The sequence below is a fragment of the Oncorhynchus nerka genome, linkage group LG27, assembly GCF_034236695.1.
Source record: "Oncorhynchus nerka isolate Pitt River linkage group LG27, Oner_Uvic_2.0, whole genome shotgun sequence".
NCBI classification, from domain to species: Eukaryota; Metazoa; Chordata; class Actinopteri; order Salmoniformes; family Salmonidae; genus Oncorhynchus; species Oncorhynchus nerka.
In genome coordinates, this window is record NC_088422.1 from 9180406 (window position 1) to 9202569 (window position 22164).

Genomic DNA, 22164 nt, shown 5'->3' on the forward strand with positions numbered 1-22164 from the left:
AGTGTTGTCATCCCTGATACTGGCTGGCTGAGTGTTGTCATCCCTGATACTGGCTGGCTGAGTGTTGTCATCCCTGATACTGGCTGGCTGAGTGTTGTCATCCCTGATACTGGCTGGCTGGGTGTTATCATCCCTGATACTGGCTGGCTGGGTGTTATCATCCCTGATACTGGCTGGCTGGGTGTTATCATCCCTGATACTGGCTGGCAGAGTGTTGTGTCATCCCTGATACTGGCTGGCTGAGTGTTATCATCCCTGATACTGGCTGGCAGAGTGTTGTGTCATCCCTGATACTGGCTGGCTGAGTGTTATCATCCCTGATACTGGCTGGCAGAGTGTTCGGAAGAATGTTTGTTTGAAGTCTGTAAGGCACAACTGCCCAAATCATCCTGAAAATATTCTCAAAAAATGTGACCTTTCCTATAAAAATCCTTGAAGCAAAAAAGTGAGGCAGCATTTAGTGTTTGGTAGTAGCTGATGTGATTTGACACACACAAACACATTATTTTTATGGATATTTTGAAGGGGCACCTCCCATTGTCACGGGTGTCGTTGGAAGTGGACCAAAGTGCAGCGTGATGAGCGTACATTTTATTTGTATTTAAAATGTAGTCAACAAAAAAACTAATGAAAGCAACAACCGTGAAGCTTACAGGGCTAAGTGCCACAAACAAAGTTAACTACCCACACTGAAAGGAGGGAAAAAAGGGCTACCTAAGTATGATTCCCAATCAGAGACAACGATAGACAGCTGTCCCTGATTGAGAACCATGCCCGGCCAAAACATAAATAAAGAAACCTAGAAAACAAAACATCGAACATCACACCCTGACCTAACCAAATAGAGAAATAAAAAGGCACATCACACCCTGACCTAACCAAATAGAGAAACAAAAAGGTTCTCTAAGGTCAGGGCTCGACACCCATTGACTCACCACCACCTCTCCCTGTAAGGGAAGAGGTCAAAGGTTGAGGAGGCTGATGAAACTGCCAGGCCATACACAGACAGATGGAAAGGATATGTTGATTATATTGAGAGAGAATGGTATATAATGAGAGAGAGAGAATGCAGAGTAGAATTAGGCAGATACAAAGTAATTATCAACATCCAGAAAAGAGACCACCTAAGAGGAAGCGATTTCCAAACCTTCCATTACAAAGCCATCAACTACAAGTAAAATCTCTCCCAAATGTTCCCAAGCTGGGCTTGTAATTGGCACTGGACACCTCATTGGGTACTTTAACTCCAAAACACTCCCCCATGAGAAGCAGAAGTATCTCATTTAGGATGTTTCGCCCTGGGATGATACTGTCTGTCTGTTACTTGATTCAGGAGTTGTTAAATTAAGTGAATGGGTATTTTAGTCCACAACTAACCCTGTTCTCTCCCATCCCCAGATAAATACCATGCGTAGATGAAGAGCGTGAAGAAGAGGCAGAAAATATGTCGTTCTTTGGTCTAAACTATGCCAAGAAGAAAGAGAATGGTAGGGAGCTGCTGGGAGTCTCCGGACTTGACTGCGCTCATGACATTTCATATTTAGAAATTTGCCGTTGGTTTAGAGATACTTTTGTATATACAGTGTATGTGAACACCCATTCAAATGACTGGATTTGGCTATTTCAGCCACACCCGTTGCTGTGCTGTTCTCACTCTCAATTCAATTCAAGGGGCTTTATTGGCATGGGAAACATGTTTAAATTGCCAAAGAAAGTGAAATGGATAAACAAAAGTGAAATAAACACAACAGAAAATAGTACATTCACACAAGTTCCAAAAGAATAAAGACATTTCAAATGTCATATTATCTCTCTCTCTCTCTCTCTCTCTCTCTCTCTCTCTCTCTCAGAGTTGGAGAGGAAACTGAGGGCAAACGACAGAGAGTATAACCTCTCCTTCAAGTATGAGGTGAGTTAAGTTGAATGTGTGTGTAATTGCAAGCCTATGCATTGTTATCCTCAGCGGTAAATCCTCTGGCGTGTGTGTGTGGTACTTTCTGCATGCATGCCCTTGTGTGTTGAGTTAGTCAACTGTGACCAGACTATACATGTCACTGTCTGGTTATTATCATGCTGCTGGCAGGCTGCCAAGGGTCTGGTCTTGTCTGCTATGCTATGCTCTTGTCCGGTCTGGTCTGCTCTGCTCTGGTTCGCTCTGGTTCGCTCTGGTCTGGTCTGATTTGCACTGGTCTGCTCTGTTCTGGTCTCCTCTGGTAGCTTACCAAACTTGCTAACTGCCTGGAACTCAGCACTCTGCCTGGAACTCCCTCGAAATCACTCTGACATCAATGCAAATCTTCTCAAAAGTCTAATGAAACACTTCATGAGAGCCCATGAGCTCATGTTGCACAACATTTCTATAGGCTATGCAATTGCGTGAGAAAACAGATTGATGGCCTCTATTAAAAAGAGGAGGATCCCATCAGCTTTCTATAGGCTAGACCTACTATATTTATTTCTCAACTTTCCTAATATTAAGCACATTGCTTTTCTTTACAACAGGAGTATAGTCTACCTGGCTGGCATGAAAATGAACCAGGTGTAAAGCGTCCTCCAGTTGCTATTTAAGTGCATAGATGACGTCTTTTTTTCCCACTTGCCCCTGTTTCGAGAAAGGTGCATGATCATTTTTGTGACTTTTTCAAATCATAGTCCCACTCCTCATGCAGCCTAGCCCATAGGCCTATATGTTTTGATAAGGTTGGTATCACAACTAAAGTGGCCAAATAACTTCTTAAAATGAAGCACATGAATCCACTTTACAATGGGTGTAGAGCCTAACTGGCATACATAAGCTTGAGGAAGTTTGAGGATGATCTTTTTCACCTTAAAAAAATGGACCTTTATAATCAAAGCATTGCCTGCATCATCACATTTGTGGTCACTTTAGATAATGGTGTTTTCCCGCTAATGGAACATTTGCGCTTATAGCCTACTGCCATGTGCACAAATAGCCTCATAGTTTATCAACATTTTAAGCTAAATGTTATTTTCTGCTTATTTACTTATTTTTGATTTGTTTTACTTTTAAAGCCCTTCTTACATCAGCTGATGTCACAAAGTGCTGTACAGAAACCCAGCCTAAAACCCCAAACAGAAAGCAATGCAGGTGTAGAAGCACGGTGGCAAGGAAAAACTCCCTAGAATGGCCAGAACATTGCTTAACATTCAGAAAAGTTTTTTTGATACTAGTGGTTGTATTCATTTGGGAACTATCGCATTCCACAACTGTCCCAGAATAGAGCTGTGTTCGAATACAGTACTCATACTAACTGTACTTACGTTCCACGTTACGTTGGCTGACAATTTGTTAGATACGCTATCCTTATGAACCGCATAGCATATCATTACAGCACTATGTACCGGTATGTTAGCTAGCTACCTAACGTTAGTTGGCTACTAATACATGAAACTTGCCAGTATATTAACTACATATATGCTATCTAACTAACTATCCAACTGTGTGTTCGTAAATTGCGTTTCACTCTCTGACACTGGACGCTCTGGCCAAGAGCCGAGCATTTTGACCTCACAATGGCAGTCAAGCACCTAACTGGCTAACATTGGCTAGCTTGCTATCTACTTCCAGACACTTAATGAGAGAACACCTCACTCTGACCATTTTACTCTCCCTAGCAGAGCTGGTTAGGCTGTTTTCATGTTGTCCAGAGTGTTGGTGACTGTAACTGTCTGCTGGCAACAATTTAATTATACTTTTTTTGTCAATGTTTACTGACACCGTCCATATTCAGCGGGTGTTCATAAATTTATCAGTTATTCTGTGCTCTGGTACACTCAGACGAGAGTGCTTTGAAAATCAGAGTAGATAGCCAGAGTGACTTTACAAACACAATCTATTGACTTGATTATTCTTATCATTCTTAGCTTTAGCTAAGTGGTATAGGTATTGTGTGTTGTCAATGGACATTGTTAATGAAGACCTAAGATGTCCAGCTAGTCATTTGTTATGCTAACAAGCTAGCAAGAAGTTGCATAGCAACAGCATCAACGTCTGGTAAACAGGCGAAGCGCTAGTACGCTCCACTGAAAGAATACCATTCGTTTACATATATTAAAATGACTAATAGTGTGTAGTGTATACTGATTAAGTATGTAGTATACAGTATGTTAGTATGGGTATTAGAACACAGCTTCTGTTTGGAGGATTTCTTTCTCCCACAGAATAGGTCAACTTTTGTACTATTGTGGATATTAGATTGACATAGGCTTTTGCATTTTGTTAGGCCTACTCATCTTGTTGGCTGATGAAAAGTAAATGTGGACAGTTCTTCCAATATCTTCAATATGCACCTCGGAATTGGATAAGGACGCGCGCAGTTGCGTCCGCCGATGTGTCGGTCTTCACTTGTAGCCTGTGAGAAAGACCTGATCAGAGGATGGAGAGCCACACATTATGGTCTTGAACCGGAAAAGGAGAAGAGAGCAGGTAGGTAGTAGTATTGAGAGAGGAGGCATAAAAATTCCCTCCGGCATCGGAATCCACTAAAGCTGTAGACACGGGGCACGAGGGACGCAGGAAGAAGGGAATAAAACATTTATATTCAGCCCAAGGGCACAATGGGGGGTATTAGGGCGTTATGGTATGGTCTTGACCACTAAAGCTGTAGACACGGGGCACGAGGGACAGTCAGCCAGAGTGACGGGTACTCAAAAGAGTCTGACAGGAAGAGCAGTAGATGGAATACTGACTCCTGGTCCAGGGGATGTAACATCACGTGACCGTCCCCCTGCCCTAGTGGAACCGGGGGACGGTCACGATGGAGATGCCGACGCTCCCGGAGAAGGTTATCCAGACGGGTGGGATTGAGAGGTCATCCAGACGGGAGGGATTGAGAGGAGGTTATCCAGACAGGAGGGATTGAGAGGAGGTTATCCAGACGGGTGGGATTGAGAGGAGGTTATCCAGACGGGTGGGATTGAGAGGAGAGTATCCAGATGGGTGGGATTGAGAGGAGGTTATCCAGACGGGTGGGATTGAGAGAAGGTTATCCAGACGGGTGGGATTGAGAGGAGGTTATCCAGACGGGTGGGATTGAGAGGAGGTTATCCAGACGAGTGGGATTGAGAGGAGGTTATCCAGACGGGTGGGATTGAGAGGAGGTTATCCAGACGGGTGGGATTGAGAGGAGGTTATCCAGACAGGTGGGATTGAGAGGAGGTTATCCAGACGGGTGGGATTGAGTGCGTCCAGGGTGAGGTTGTCATCTCGGCAGGCCAGTTCCGTCTGGACCTCCTTGTGCCTCTTCTAAATAACGTTCTGAACGCTGGCTCATTCCACCCACTGGAAGCTGCTACTGTCCGGAAGGTGAGCACATACTCAGCAGCCGTCTGATTCCCCTGCTGGAGCTGAAGCAGACTTTCACCTCCCTCTCTGCCCGCCGCGGGATGAACGAACATATACTTAAACAGAGCCATGAACACCTCATAAGACTCTAGCTCCTCCTCTTCTCTCCCAGACGGCCGCAGCCCATTCCAATGCCCGCCCAGTCAGCAGAGAAATAACCATGGCAACCTTAGATCCCATCTGATGTGCGAAATAGAGGAAGCCACAGTATTTGGATGGTGTCCCGTCACTTTAAACTTCATAGGCATAATATGATCTCTTCTCCCTCCTTCCCTCCTTCCCTCCTTCCCTCTCTCCCTCCTTCCTTCCCTCCCTCCTTCCCTCCCTCCCTCTCTCCCTCCTTCCTTCCCTCCTTCCCTCCTTCCCTCCCTCCCTCCCTCCTTCCCTCCTCCTTCCCTCCCTCCTTCCCTCTCTCCCTCCTTCCTTCCCTCCTTCCCTCCCTCCCTCCCTCCTTCCCTCCTTCCCTCCTTCCCTCCCTCCCTCCTTCCCTCCTTCCTTCCCTCCCTCCCTCCCTCCTTCCCTCCTTCCCTCCCTCCCTCCCTCCTTCACTCCCTCCCTCCTTCCCTCCCTCCCTCCCTCCTTCCCTCCCCCCTCCTCCAGACTAATGCCATTAAGACGTCTAAGTACAACACATTCAACTTCCTGCCACTCAACCTCTTCGAACAGTTCCAGAGGATCGCCAACGCTTACTTCCTCATTCTGCTGTTACTCCAAGTGAGTGGAACACACACACACGCACACACACACACACACACACACACACACACACACACACACACACACACACACACACACACACACGCACTTTTAGCTAACATATAAATACTTATCAGGCCCATGTTAGTGCTGAGCAGATTGCTATGATTGATATGATTGATGTGATTCACAGAGTAAAGCTATAGTCAGTAAGAAAACAAGATATGACTGAGTGAAGTGCATTAAGATTAAGGAAGTGACGTACTCAGAACAGGAAGTTGATTTAGCATTTTAGCAAAGTCTCATTGTCATATAGAGGGTTACACACAACACAACACAACACATACCTGACCTAGAGAGAACTCATCACAGCTTACAGTATGTAGAAACAACTATGGAGACTAGTAGAGAGCAGAGCCATATACTGTATGTGTAGGTAGACCTCTGTCTTATGGATCTAGTAGAGGGCTTCCTGTCATCTATTCTGTCCTGTTCTGAACGTCTATGTGTAGGTTTGTGTCGTTCCCGTGTGTGTTTTTACCTGCATACTAACTGCATAGGTCGAGCTCATATCAGCGCCATTTACAACCAATACCAATCTCCCCAACCTATCTTTATTTTATGGGGGGGGGGGGGGGGGTATAATGAATGTGAGATTTTGTGTCGATTTATAAATGTTACCTAAGCATTTGTTGAATGTTGTGGATGTGCTGCGGTAGGTGATTCCTGCAATCTCCTCTCTGTCCTGGTTCACAACCGTGGTCCCTCTGGTCCTGGTGCTGTCTGTGACGGCTGTTAAAGACGCTACAGACGACTTAGTGAGTATGAAGAGAACATTGGAGCTTATCCACCCTCCTTACCTCTGTATGTGGGCCTTATCCACCCTCCTTACCTCTGTATGTGGGCCTTATCCACCCTCCTTACCTCTGTATGTGGGCCTTACCCACCCTCATTACCTCTGTATGTGGGCCTTATCCACCCTCCTTACCTCTGTATGTGGGCCTTACCCACCCTCCTTACCTCTGTATGTGGGCCTTACCCACCCTCCTTACCTCTGTATGTGGGCCTTACCCACCCTCCTTACCTCTGTATGTGGGCCTTACCCACCCTCCTTACCTCTGTATGTGGGCCTTAACCACCCTCCTTACCTCTGTATGAGGGCCTTACCCCACCCTCCTTACCTCTGTATGTGGGCCTTACCTCACCCTCCTTACCTCTGTATGTGGGCCTTATCCACCCTCCTTACCTCTGTATGTGGGCCTTAACCACCCTCCTTACCTCTGTATGTGGGCCTTACCCACCCTCCTTACCTCTGTATGTGGGCCTTATCCACCCTCCTTACCTCTGTATGTGGGCCTTATCCACCCTCCTTACCTCTGTATGTGGGCCTTATCCACCCTCCTTACCTCTGTATGTGGGCCTTACCCACCCTCCTTAACTCTGTATGTGGGCCTTACCCACCCTCCTTACCTCTGTATGTGGGCCTTACCCACCCTCCTTACCTCTGCATGTGGGCCTTACCCACCCTCATTACCTCTGTATGTGGGCCTTACCCACCCTCATTACCTCTGTATGTGGGCCTTACCCACCCTCATTACCTCTGTATGTGGGCCTTACCCACCCTCCTTACCTCTGTATGTGGGCCTTACCCACCCTCCTTACCTCTGTATGTGGGCCTTACCCACCCTCCTTACCTCTGTATGTGGGCCTTAACCACCCTCATTACCTCTGTATGAGGGCCTTACCCCACCCTCCTTACCTCTGTATGTGGGTCTTACCCCACCCTCCTTACCTCTGTATGTGGGCCTTATCCACCCTCCTTACCTCTGTATGTGGGCCTTAACCACCCTCCTTACCTCTGTATGTGGGCCTTACCCACCCTCCTTACCTCTGTATGTGGGCCTTAACCACCCTCATTACCTCTGTATGAGGGCCTTACCCCACCCTCCTTACCTCTGTATGTGGGCCTTACCCCACCCTCCTTACCTCTGTATGTGGGCCTTATCCACCCTCCTTACCTCTGTATGTGGGCCTTAACCACCCTCCTTACCTCTGTATGTGGGCCTTACCCACCCTCCTTACCTCTGTATGTGGGCCTTAACCACCCTCATTACCTCTGTATGAGGGCCTTACCCCACCCTCTTTACCTCTGTATGTGGGTCTTACCCCACCCTCCTTACCTCTGTATGTGGGCCTTATCCACCCTCCTTACCTCTGTATGTGGGCCTTATCCACCCTCCTTACCTCTGTATGTGGGCCTTAACCACCCTCCTTACCTCTGTATGTGGGCCTTACGCACCCTCCTTACCTCTGTATGTGGGCCTTATCCACCCTCCTTACCTCTGTATGTGGGCCTTAACCACCCTCCTTACCTCTGTATGTGGGCCTTACCCACCCTCCTTACCTCTGAATGTGGGCCTTATCCACCCTCCTTACCTGTGTATGTGGGCCTTAACCACCCTCATTACCTCTGTATGAGGGCCTTACCCCACCCTCCTTACCTCTGTATGTGGGCCTTACCCCACCCTCCTTACCTCTGTATGTGGGCCTTATCCACCCTCCTTACCTCTGTATGTGGGCCTTAACCACCCTCCTTACCTCTGTATGTGGGCCTTACCCACCCTCCTTACCTCTGTATGTGGGCCTTATCCACCCTCCTTACCTCTGTATGTGGGCCTTATCCACCCTCCTTACCTCTGTATGTGGGCCTTATCCACCCTCCTTACCTCTGTATGTGGGCCTTACCCACCCTCCTTAACTCTGTATGTGGGCCTTACCCACCCTCCTTACCTCTGTATGTGGGCCTTACCCACCCTCCTTACCTCTGCATGTGGGCCTTACCCACCCTCATTACCTCTGTATGTGGGCCTTATCCACCCTCCTTACCTCTGTATGTGGGCCTTAACCACCCTCCTTACCTCTGTATGTTGGCCTTATCCACCCTCCTTACCTCTGTATGTGGGCCTTATCCACCCTCCTTACCTCTGTATGTGGGCCTTAACCACCCTCCTTACCTCTGTATGTGGGCCTTATGCACCCTCCTTACCTCTGTATGTGGGCCTTATCCACCCTCCTTACCTCTGTATGTGGGCCTTAACCACCCTCCTTACCTCTGTATGTGGGCCTTACCCACCCTCCTTACCTCTGAATGTGGGCCTTATCCACCCTCCTTACCTGTGTATGTGGGCCTTAACCACCCTCATTACCTCTGTATGAGGGCCTTACCCCACCCTCCTTACCTCTGTATGTGGGCCTTACCCCACCCTCCTTACCTCTGTATGTGGGCCTTATCCACCCTCCTTACCTCTGTATGTGGGCCTTAACCACCCTCCTTACCTCTGTATGTGGGCCTTACCCACCCTCCTTACCTCTGTATGTGGGCCTTATCCACCCTCCTTACCTCTGTATGTGGGCCTTATCCACCCTCCTTACCTCTGTATGTGGGCCTTATCCACCCTCCTTACCTCTGTATGTGGGCCTTACCCACCCTCCTTAACTCTGTATGTGGGCCTTACCCACCCTCCTTACCTCTGTATGTGGGCCTTACCCACCCTCCTTACCTCTGCATGTGGGCCTTACCCACCCTCATTACCTCTGTATGTGGGCCTTACCCACCCTCATTACCTCTGTATGTGGGCCTTACCCACCCTCATTACCTCTGTATGTGGGCCTTACCCACCCTCCTTACCTCTGTATGTGGGCCTTACCCACCCTCATTACCTCTGTATGTGGGCCTTACCCACCCTCCTTACCTCTGTATGTGGGCCTTAACCACACTCCTTACCTCTGTATGTGGGCCTTACCCACCCTCCTTACCTCTGTATGTGGGCCTTATCCACCCTCATTACCTCTGTATGTGGGCCTTATCCACCCTCCTTACCTCTGTATGTGGGCCTTAACCACCCTCCTTACCTCTGTATGTGGGCCTTATCCACCCTCCTTACCTCTGTATGTGGGCCTTATCCACCCTCCTTACCTCTGTATGTGGGCCTTAACCACCCTCCTTACCTCTGTATGTGGGCCTTACGCACCCTCCTTACCTCTGTATGTGGGCCTTATCCACCCTCCTTACCTCTGTATGTGGGCCTTAACCACCCTCCTTACCTCTGTATGTGGGCCTTACCCACCCTCCTTACCTCTGAATGTGGGCCTTATCCACCCTCCTTACCTGTGTATGTGGGCCTTAACCACCCTCATTACCTCTGTATGAGGGCCTTACCCCACCCTCCTTACCTCTGTATGTGGGCCTTACCCCACCCTCCTTACCTCTGTATGTGGGCCTTATCCACCCTCCTTACCTCTGTATGTGGGCCTTAACCACCCTCCTTACCTCTGTATGTGGGCCTTACCCACCCTCCTTACCTCTGTATGTGGGCCTTATCCACCCTCCTTACCTCTGTATGTGGGCCTTATCCACCCTCCTTACCTCTGTATGTGGGCCTTATCCACCCTCCTTACCTTTGTATGTGGGCCTTACCCACCCTCCTTAACTCTGTATGTGGGCCTTACCCACCCTCATTACCTCTGTATGTGGGCCTTACCCACCCTCATTACCTCTGTATGTGGGCCTTACCCACCCTCATTACCTCTGTATGTGGGCCTTACCCACCCTCCTTACCTCTGTATGTGGGCCTTAACCACCCTCCTTACCTCTGTATGTGGGCCTTACCCCACCCTCCTTACCTCTGTATGTGGGCCTTACCCCACCCTCCTTACCTCTGTATGTGGGCCTTATCCACCCTCCTTACCTCTGTATGTGGGCCTTAACCACCCTCCTTACCTCTGTATGTGGGCCTTACCCACCCTCCTTACCTCTGTATGTGGGCCTTAACCACCCTCATTACCTCTGTATGAGGGCCTTACCCCACCCTCCTTACCTCTGTATGTGGGCCTTACCCCACCCTCCTTACCTCTGTATGTGGGCCTTATCCACCCTCCTTACCTCTGTATGTGGGCCTTAACCACCCTCCTTACCTCTGTATGTGGGCCTTATCCACCCTCCTTACCTCTGTATGTGGGCCTTACGCACCCTCCTTACCTCTGTATGTGGGTCTTAACCACCCTCCTTACCTCTGTATGTGGGCCTTAACCACCCTCCTTACCTCTGTATGTGGGCCTTACCCACCCTCCTTACCTCTGTATGTGGGCCTTAACCACCCTCATTACCTCTGTATGAGTGCCTTACCCCGCCCTCCTTACCTCTGTATGTGGGCCTTACCCCACCCTCCTTACCTCTGTATGTGGGCCTTATCCACCCTCCTTACCTCTGTATGTGGGCCTTAACCACCCTCCTTACCTCTGTATGTGGGCCTTACGCACCCTCCTTACCTCTGTATGTGGGCCTTATCCACCCTCCTTACCTCTGTATGTGGGCCTTATCCACCCTCCTTACCTCTGTATGTGGGCCTTATCCACCCTCCTTACCTCTGTATGTGGGCCTTATCCACCCTCCTTACCTCTGCATGTGGGCCTTAACCTGTTGCTTCTACCCTCTACTTTTTTGAACATTCTGTTAAAAATCGCGCAACATTTCAGCGCCCTGCTACTCATGCCAGGAATATAGTATATGCATTTGCTTAGTCTGTGTGGATAGAAAACACTCAGACGTTTATAAAACTGGTTAAATCACTGCTGTGGCTTTACCAGAACGGCATTTACATCGAAAAGCACAGGAAAAACTGATCACTGAAAATGGGAAAATATATCCATGCGCTACTTGAACCCATTGATAAAGGTGAACCACAATTAATTGACTGAGGTTGCAGTACCTACAGCTTCCACACGGTGTCTAGAGTCTTGTCATTTCCCTTCGAGTTTTTTCTTGGTCAAACACATGCAGGGCACCGTATTTCTTCAAGTCTAGGACCGGATATTTTCGTTGAGTTTCTAGCCGGACATTTTTCCAGACGGACAGCTAATGATCTTTACATCGCCTCCTGATGAATTTTATCGCTTATTAACGTTTACTAATACCTAAAGTTGCATTACAAACGTATTTCGAAATGTTTTGTGAAAGTTTATCGTCGACTTTTTGAATTTAAAAAAATGACGTTACGTTTTGAAAACGCTGTTTTTTTCGTTTATCACACAGTCTACATATAACGATATCTTGGCTTTATATGGACCGATTTAATCGAAATAAAGACCCAATAGTGTTTATGGGACATCTAGGAGTGCCAACAAAGAAGATGGTGAAAGGTAATGACTGTTTTCTATTTTATTGTGCGGTTTGTGTAACGCCGAAATGCTAATTATTTTGTTTACGTCCCCTGCGTGGCTTTTGTGTTGTAGTGTATTGGTGCATGCTATCAGATAATAGCTTCTCATGCTTTCGCCGAAAAGCATTTTAAAAATCTGACTTGTTGCCTGGATTCACAACGAGTGTAGCTTTAATTCGATACCCTGCATGTGTATTTTAATGAACGTTTGAGTTTTAACTAATACTATTAGCATTTAGCGTAGCGCATTTGCATTTCCAGAGCTCTAGTTGGGACGCAAGCGTCTCAGGTAGAAGCAAGAGGGGCCTTAACCACCCTCCTTACCTCTCTCTGTATGTGGGCCTTATCCACCCTCCTTACCTCTGCATGTGGGCCTTACCCACCCTTCTTACCTCTGTATGTGGGCATTACCCACCCTCCTTACCTTTCACATCTTACTGCTGCTCAGCAATTCCAAGAAGACATTTTATTAGCTTTTCCTTTTCCTTTTCATCTACAGTTCATTCGGAAAGTATTCAAACTCCTTGACTTTTTACACATTTTGTTACGTTGCAGCCTTATTCTAAAATGTATTCTATTGTTTGTTTCCCCTCATCAATCTACATGCAATACCCCATAATGACATCACAATACCCCATAATGACATCACAATACCCTGTAATGACATCACAATACCCCATAATGACATCACAATACCCCATAATGACATCACAATACTCCGTAATGACATCACAATACCCCGTAATGACATCACAATACCCCGTAATGACATCACAATAACCCGTAATGACATCACAATACCCCGTAATGACATCACAATACCCCATAATGACATCACAATACCCCATAATGACATCACAATACTCCGTAATGACATCACAATACCCCGTAATGACATCACAATAACCCGTAATGACATCACAATAACCCGTAATGACATCACAATAACCCGTAATGGCAAAGCAAAAACAGGTACAAAATTGAAAATGTAATATCACATTTACATAAGTTTTCAGACCCTTTACTCAGTACTTTGTTGAAGCACCTTCGGCAGTGATTACAGCCTCAAGTCTTCTTGGGTATGACGCTACAAGCTTGGCACACTTGTATTTGGGGAGTTTCTCCCATTCTTCTTTGCAGATCATCATCTCAAGCTTTGTCAGGTTGGATGGGGAGCATCGTTCAGGTCTCTCCAGAGATGTTCTATCGGGTTCATGTCTGGGATCTGTCTGAACCACTCAAGGACATTCAGAAGCCACTCCTGCGTTGTCCTGGCTGTGTGCTTAGGGTCATTGTCCCGTTGGAAGGTGAACCTTCGCCGCAGTCTGAGGTCCTGCGCGCTATGGAGCAGAGCGCTATGGATTTTTCATCAAGGATCTCTCTGTACTTTTCCCCGTTCATCTTTACCTTGATCCTAACTAGTCTCCCAGTCCCTGCTGCTGAAAAACATCCCCACAGCATGATGTTGCCACCACCATAGTTCAATCTTGGTTTCATCAGACCAGAGAATCTTGTTTTTCATGGTCTGAGAGTCCTTTAGGTGCCTTTTGGCAAACTCCAAGCAGGCTGTCATGTGTCTTTTACTGAGGAGTGGCTTCCATCTGGCCACTCCACCATAAAGGCCGGATTGGTGGAGTGCTGCCAAGGTGGTTGTCCTTCTGGAAGGTTCCCCATCTCCAAAAAGGAACTCTGGAGCTCTGTCAGAGAGACCATAGGGTTCTTGGTCACCTCCCTGACCAAGGCCCTACTCCCCCGATTGCTCGGTTTTGCCGGGTGGCCAGCACTATGAAGAATCTTGGTGGTGACAAACTTCTTCCATTTAAGAATGATGGAGGCCACTGTGTTCTTAGGGACCTTCAATGCTGCATATTTTTTTTCTTAGCCTTCCCAGATCTTCCCAGAAATGTGGAAAAAAGGAAGGGGTCTGAATACATTCCGAATGCACTGTATACATTTTCCCTTCTCTGTAATGATTTGTTCACCTTTGACCATCTGACCTTTAACCTTATTGCCTGAGTTGACCCCTGGTTAGGGGGGTTTTGACCTCTCAACAAGTGTTAGTGGTACAGACAGATCCACGCTGACAATATCCCGTTTTATTGGTGACACCTCTAGGTACCAAGGTTATTATAGTAAACTAAAACGGAAAGTTAAACTGATCAGGAAAAAAATATTTTGTCAACTGAAAATAAAATGATTATCAAACCTGTTTGAAAAACCTTGCAAGGTATTTTACATGTCAGCCACATCACATGGTATAGCAGTCAGACTACACACTTGATGACATGGTGTGCAACCATTGGTTGATTTGTCATTAGTAAATCAGATCTAAAAAAATACCTGGAAAAAAACAGAATTTTTAAAAAGTCATAGAAATAAAAACTCAACACTATAATAATCTTACTAGGTACACACACTCACATCACCTAACACTTCTAAAACATCACCTAACACTTCTAGAACATCACCTATCACTTCTAGAACATCACCTAACACTTCTAGAACATCACCTAACACTTCTAGAACATCACCTATCACTTTTAGAACATCACCTAACACTTCTAGAACATCACCTAGCACTTCTAGAACATCACCTAATACTACTAGAACATCACCTAGCACTTCTAGAACATCACCTAGCACTTCTAGAACATCACCTAACACTTCTAGAACATCACCTAACACTTCTATAACATCACCTACCACTTCTAGAACATCACCTAACACTTCTAGAACATCACCTAACACTTCTAGAACATCACCTATCACTTCTAGAACATCACCTATCACTTCTAGAACATCACCTAACACTTCTTGAACATCACCTAATACTACTAGAACATCACCTAACCCTTCTAAAACATCACCTAACACTTCTAGAACATCACCTAACACTTCTAGAACATCACCTATCACTTCTAGAGGAGTGTATTGTGTTGTGGGAGCAGAGAAGTGTGTTGTGTTGTGGGAGCAGAGAAGTGTGTTGTGTTGGTGTTGTGGTAGTAGAGGAGTGTATTGTGTTGTGGTAGTAAAGGAGTGTATTGTGTTGTGGTAGTAAATTAGTGTATTGTGTTGTGGTAGCAGAGGAGTATATTGTGTTGGTGTTGTGGTTGTAAAGGAGTGTATTGTGTTGTGGTAGTAGAGGAGTGTATTGTGTTGTGGTAGCAGAGGAGTGTATTGTGTTGGTGTTGTGGTAGTAAAGGAGTGTATTGTGTTGGTGTAGTAGAGGACTGTATTGTGTTGTGGTAGTAAAGGAGTGTATTGTGTTGTGGTAGTAGAGGAGTGTATTGTGTTGTGGTAGTAGAGGAGTGTATTGTGTTGTGGTAGTAGAGGAGTGTATTGTGTTGTGGTAGTAGAGGAGTGTATTGTGTTGTGGTAGTAAAGGAGTGTATTGTGTTGTGGTAGTAGAGGAGTGTATTGTGTTGTGGTAGTAGAGGACTGTATTGTGTTGTGGTAGTAAAGGAGTGTATTGTGTTGTGGTAGTAGAGGAGTGTATTTTGTTGTGGGAGCAGAGGAGTGTATTGTGTTGGTGTACTTGGCTGGTGAGAGACAGTAGAGGTTCAGACTATTGTTAGTTTGGCTGTCACTGCACTCCACACTCCTCTCTCTATCTCTCTCTCTAGCTCTATCTCTCTCTAGCTCTATCTATCTCTCTCTCTTTCTCTCTCTCTCTCTCTAGCTCTATCTCTCTCTCACTGAAATCCTGCCTCTGGCTCTTATCTGTATTTCCATGGTTACTGTTGCCGTGTTGGTGGCAGTAATGTCATCATGTCATTGGTTCAGGAGTTGGGACTAGGACTTGTTTGTGTTTTTCTGTAGCTACATCCTTCTCTAGCTACTGTACCTCCTCTCCTTGAACTCATACACTTCTATTTCATGTTTATTTTCTCCATTCCTCCTTGCTCTGTTGCTCTCTCACTCCCTCTCTCTCTCCCTCGCTTTTATGTGGGTGTCTGTACTGTTTATCGTCTATACTTTTTATATTTTTGTTTGTTGTTTTTTTTTATCTAGAAAAGATAAGAGCAATGCAACTTCAAAGTACAGTATGCTTCTAAGGATAAAATAAATATATATATATATATATATAATCAAGTAAGTTAAAGCATATTCAGTGTATATTGGTTCCAATTTTTTGGGGTGTAGTTAAAAAAAGTAGAACATCCGATGAATAATAAAGTTACCGGTGCTGGTACGATGGAATACTATCAATGACACAGGTAATGGCCAAAATAAAGGAAACACCAACATAAATTGTCTTAATAGGATCCGCCCCTTTTTCCCAATTTTCGCCTAAAATGACATACCCAAATCTAACTGCCTGTAGCTCAAGACCTGAAGCAAGGATATGCATATTCTTTATACCATTTGAAAGGAAGCACTTTGAAGTTTGTGGAAATGTGAAATGAATGTAGGAGAATATAACACATAATATCTGGTGAAAGAGAATACAAAGAAAAAAACGTGTTTTTTTTGTAGTTTTTTTGTACCATCATCTTTGAAATGCAAGAGAAAGGCCATAATGTATTATTCCAGCCCCGGTGCAATTTAGATGTTGGCCACCAGATGGTCGCAGTGTATGTGCAAAGTTTTAGACTGATCCAATGAACCATTGTATTTCTGTTCAAAATGTTGTATCAAGACTGCTCAAATGTGCCTAATTTGTTTTATTCATAAATTTTCAAGTTCATAATTGTGCAACTCTCCTCCAAACAATAGCATGGTGTTATTTCACTGTAATAGCTACTCTAAATTGGACAGTGCAGTTAGATTAAAAATAATTTAAGCTTTGGGGAACGGCACCTCAGTACCTCCAGGCTCTGATCAGGCCCTACACCCAAACAAGGGCACTGCGTTCATCCACCTCTGGCCTGCTCGCCTCCCTACCACTGAGGAAGTACAGTTCCCGCTCAGCCCAGTCAAAACTGTTCGCTGCCCTGGCCCCCCAATGGTGGAACAAACTCCCTCACGACGCCAGGACAGCGGAGTCAATCACCACCTTCCGGAGACACCTGAAACCCCACCTCTTTAAGGAATACCTAGGATAGGATAAAGTAATCCTTCTCACCCCCTTAAAAGATTTAGATGCACTATTGTAAAGTGGCTGTTCCACTGGATGTCATAAGGTGAACGCACCAATTTGTAAGTCGCTCTGGATAAGAGCGTCTGCTAAATGACTTAAATGTAATGTAAATGTACCAATATCAGACATGTCTACGTCCTGGGAAATGTTCTTGTTACTTAGAACCTCATGCCCATCGCATTAGCCTACGTTAGCATAACCATAACCACATGTAGCATATGGATTTCTATTAGTGTTCGCATCAAAAGTCCCAATGCAAAGTCACACCTCTTTTCTATTTTCGAGTTGTTACATAAAAGCGATTAGAATCCCTAAGATTCTAATCGGGGGGGTGTGATGTAATGTGGAGGAGTCAGCAAGCCAGCCTAGTTCCTATGATGTAAACAGAAATAACTTCAAATGTATAACTTCAAATTAAACCAAATCGTTTACACTCATGACTACTGGTTTCAATGTAATTTTCATCTAACTTAGAAGCATATACTTCATGAATTGTTGTGTTGCAAATCAGCTTGTAAGGTTGCTAGCCAACTAACCTGCTAAAATTAGCCCTACTAGCCTGCTAACATTAGCCCTACTAGTTGCTAACATTAGCCCTACTAGCCTGCTAACATTAGCCCTACTAGTTGCTAACATTAGCCCTACTAGCCTGCTAACATTGGCCCTACCAGCATGCTATCATTACGTTAGCACTGCATGAGTCAGCCAGTTGCTATCAACACCTAGTTTACAGCTACATTAAAGTAAACCAAAGTTTTGGAAAAACTTACCGGCATCTAACAAGTTATCAGATAACATTACTGGTATATGCAGTTATCTTATTCAGCAAGCCAGCCAGCTAAAGTTAATCATTTTAGCCAGCTAACTAGCCTAGCTAGCCAACCACCAAGGTTGACATTGCAAGTAGTAAGCCAGAGAACAATTAGTCTAGCACAGTTAGGAACTCAGAGAACGCACCAAAAACAATCCGGAAGATATACAGTAGGGAGAACGGAGACTTACCGATTGACGGCTGAATTAGCTACCAAAGAAGAGCCAAGGAAAGGCCTTCAGAGGGACAGGCCATTTCACCGGCAGAGGGAGAGTCAGCTAATCCAGAAGCAATATAGTGAGTTAAATCTACATTGAATTGACCTGGTTTATCTCCATTACTGCTGACATTCACGATGTACTGGTGGGCCGGTAGGAAACAGAGGTTGCAGGCTTCACATTCACGCTCGGCACAGCAACTGGATTCAGTCGAAGTCTCATTCTGAATGAGTAGTGGTTTCCTTACTCCAATCCGTTCGCTTCAACCAGACAAACCAATCCCACTTCAAAGCTAGCTTCTTGTTTTTGGGCCAAAAAGGATTTGTTACCATGTCCTTGTGGATATTACTGCACTACACTATGTGGGTATTACTGCACTATGTAGGTATAACTGCACTACACTATGTGGGTATTACTGCACTATGTAGGTATTACTGCACTACACTATGTGGGTATTACTGCTCTATGTGGGTATTACTGCACTACACTATGTGGGTATTACTGCTCTATGTGGGTATTACTGCACTATGTGGGTATTTCTGCACTTTGTGGGTATTACTGCACTATGTGGGTATTACTGCCCTGTGTGGGTATTACTGCACTATGTGGGTATTACTGCACTATGTGGGTATTACTGCACTATGTGGGTATTACTGCCCTGTGTGGGTATTACTGCACTATGTGGGTATTACTGCACTATGTGGGTATTACTACACTATGTGGGTATTACTGCAATATGTGGGTATTACTGCACTATGTGGGTATTACTGCACTATGTGGGTATTACTGCCCTATGTGGGTATTACTGCACTACACTATGTGGGTATTACTGCACTATGTGGGTATTACTGCACTACACTATGTGGGTATTACTGCACTATGTGGGTATTACTGCACTACACTATGTGGGTATTACTGCCCTATGTGGGTATTACTGCCCTATGTGGGTATTACTGCACTATGTGGGTATTACTGCACTACACTATGTGGGTATTACTGCACTACACTATGTGGGTATTACTGCACTACACTATGTGGGTATTACTGCACTACACTATGTGGGTATTACTGCACTATGTGGGTATTACTGCACTATGTGGGTATTACTGCCCTACACTATGTGGGTATTACTGCACTACACTATGTGGGTATTGCTGCCCTACACTATGTGGGTATTACTGCCCTACACTATGTGGGTATTACTGCACTACACTATGTGGGTATTACTGCACTACACTATGTGGGTATTACTGCACTATGTGGGTATTACTGCACTACACTATGTGGGTATTACTGCACTATGTGGGTATTACTGCCCTGTGTGGGTTTTACTGCACTATGTGGATATTACTGCACTACACTATGTGGGTATTACTGCACTATGTGGGTATTACTGCACTATGTGGGTATTACTGCACTATGTGGGTATTACTGCACTATGTGGGTATTACTGAACTATGTGGGTATTACTGCACTACACTATGTGGGTATTACTGCACTGCACTATGTGGGTATTACTGCCATATGTGGGTATTACTGCCCTCCACTATGTGGGTATTACTGCACTATGTGGGTATTACTGCACTATGTGGGTATTACTGCACTATGTGGGTATTACTGCACTACACTATGTGGGTATTACTGCACTGCACTATGTGGGTATTACTGCCATATGTGGGTATTACTGCCCTCCACTATGTGGGTATTACTGCACTATGTGGGTATTACTGCTCTATGTGGGTATTACTGCACTCTGTGGGTATTACTGCACTGCACTATGTGGGTATTACTGCACTATGTGGGTATTACTGCTCTATGTGGGTATTACTGCACTCTGTGGGTATTACTGCACTATGTGGGTATTACTGCACTATGTGGGTATTACTGCACTATGTGGGTATTACTGCACTATGTGGGTATTACTGCACTTTGTGGGTATTACTGCACTATGTGGGTATTACTGCACTACACTATGTGGGTATTACTGCACTATGTGGGTATTACTGCACTATGTGGGTATTACTGCACTATGTGGGTATTACTGCCCTGTGTGGGAATTACTGCACTATGTGGGTATTACTGCACTATGTGGGTATTACTGCTCTATGTGGGTATTACTGCACTATGTGGGTATTACTGCACTATGTGGGTATTACTGCCCTGTGTGGGTATTACTGCACTATGTGGGTATTACTGCACTACACTATGTGGGTATTACTGCACTACACTATGTGGGTATTACTGCACTACACTATGTGGGTATTACTGCACTATGTGGGTATTACTGCACTACACTATGTGGGTATTACTGCACTACACTATGTGGGTATTACTGCACTACACTATGTGGGTATTACTGCACTATGTGGGTATTACTGCACTATGTGGGTATTACTGCACTATGTGGATATTACTGCACTATGTGGGTATTACTGCACTATGTGGGTATTACTGCACTATGTGGGTATTACTGCACTATGTGGATATTACTGCACTATGTGGGTATTACTGCACTATGTGGATATTACTGCACTATGTGGGTATTACTGCACTATGTGGGTATTACTGCACTACACTATGTGGGTATTACTGCACTACACTATGTGGGTATTACTGCACTATGTGGGTATTACTGCACTACACTATGTGGGTATTACTGCACTATGTGGGTATTACTGCCCTGTGTGGGTTTTACTGCACTATGTGGATATTACTGCACTACACTATGTGGGTATTACTGCACTATGTGGGTATTACTGCACTATGTGGGTATTACTGCACTATGTGGGTATTACTGCACTATGTGGGTATTACTGAACTATGTGGGTATTACTGCACTACACTATGTGGGTATTACTGCACTGCACTATGTGGGTATTACTGCCATATGTGGGTATTACTGCCCTCCACTATGTGGGTATTACTGCACTATGTGGGTATTACTGCACTATGTGGGTATTACTGCACTATGTGGGTATTACTGCACTACACTATGTGGGTATTACTGCACTGCACTATGTGGGTATTACTGCCATATGTGGGTATTACTGCCCTCCACTATGTGGGTATTACTGCACTATGTGGGTATTACTGCTCTATGTGGGTATTACTGCACTCTGTGGGTATTACTGCACTGCACTATGTGGGTATTACTGCACTATGTGGGTATTACTGCTCTATGTGGGTATTACTGCACTCTGTGGGTATTACTGCACTATGTGGGTATTACTGCACTATGTGGGTATTACTGCACTATGTGGGTATTACTGCACTATGTGGGTATTACTGCACTATGTGGGTATTACTGCACTTTGTGGGTATTACTGCACTATGTGGGTATTACTGCACTACACTATGTGGGTATTACTGCACTATGTGGGTATTACTGCACTATGTGGGTATTACTGCACTATGTGGGTATTACTGCCCTGTGTGGGAATTACTGCACTATGTGGGTATTACTGCACTATGTGGGTATTACTGCTCTATGTGGGTATTACTGCACTATGTGGGTATTACTGCACTATGTGGGTATTACTGCCCTGTGTGGGTATTACTGCACTATGTGGGTATTACTGCACTACACTATGTGGGTATTACTGCACTACACTATGTGGGTATTACTGCACTACACTATGTGGGTATTACTGCACTATGTGGGTATTACTGCACTACACTATGTGGGTATTACTGCCCTCCACTATGTGGGTATTACTGCACTATGTGGGTATTACTGCACTATGTGGGTATTACTGCACTATGTGGGTATTACTGCA

The 22164-nt window shown here is 45.3% G+C and overlaps 1 protein-coding gene across 1 annotated transcript in view; it reads left to right on the plus strand.

The window, feature by feature from the left end:
- Positions 1–22164, plus strand: part of LOC115124456 (probable phospholipid-transporting ATPase IM) — a 131863-nt gene that overhangs the window by 19241 nt on the left and 90458 nt on the right. The window contains exons 2-5 of the mRNA XM_065011370.1: positions 1399–1487; positions 1851–1909; positions 5966–6079; positions 6781–6879. Coding sequence (XP_064867442.1) covers positions 1445–1487; positions 1851–1909; positions 5966–6079; positions 6781–6879 — 315 coding nt within the window. The 5' untranslated portion in view covers positions 1399–1444. The remainder of the gene's footprint in view (positions 1–1398; positions 1488–1850; positions 1910–5965; positions 6080–6780; positions 6880–22164) is intronic.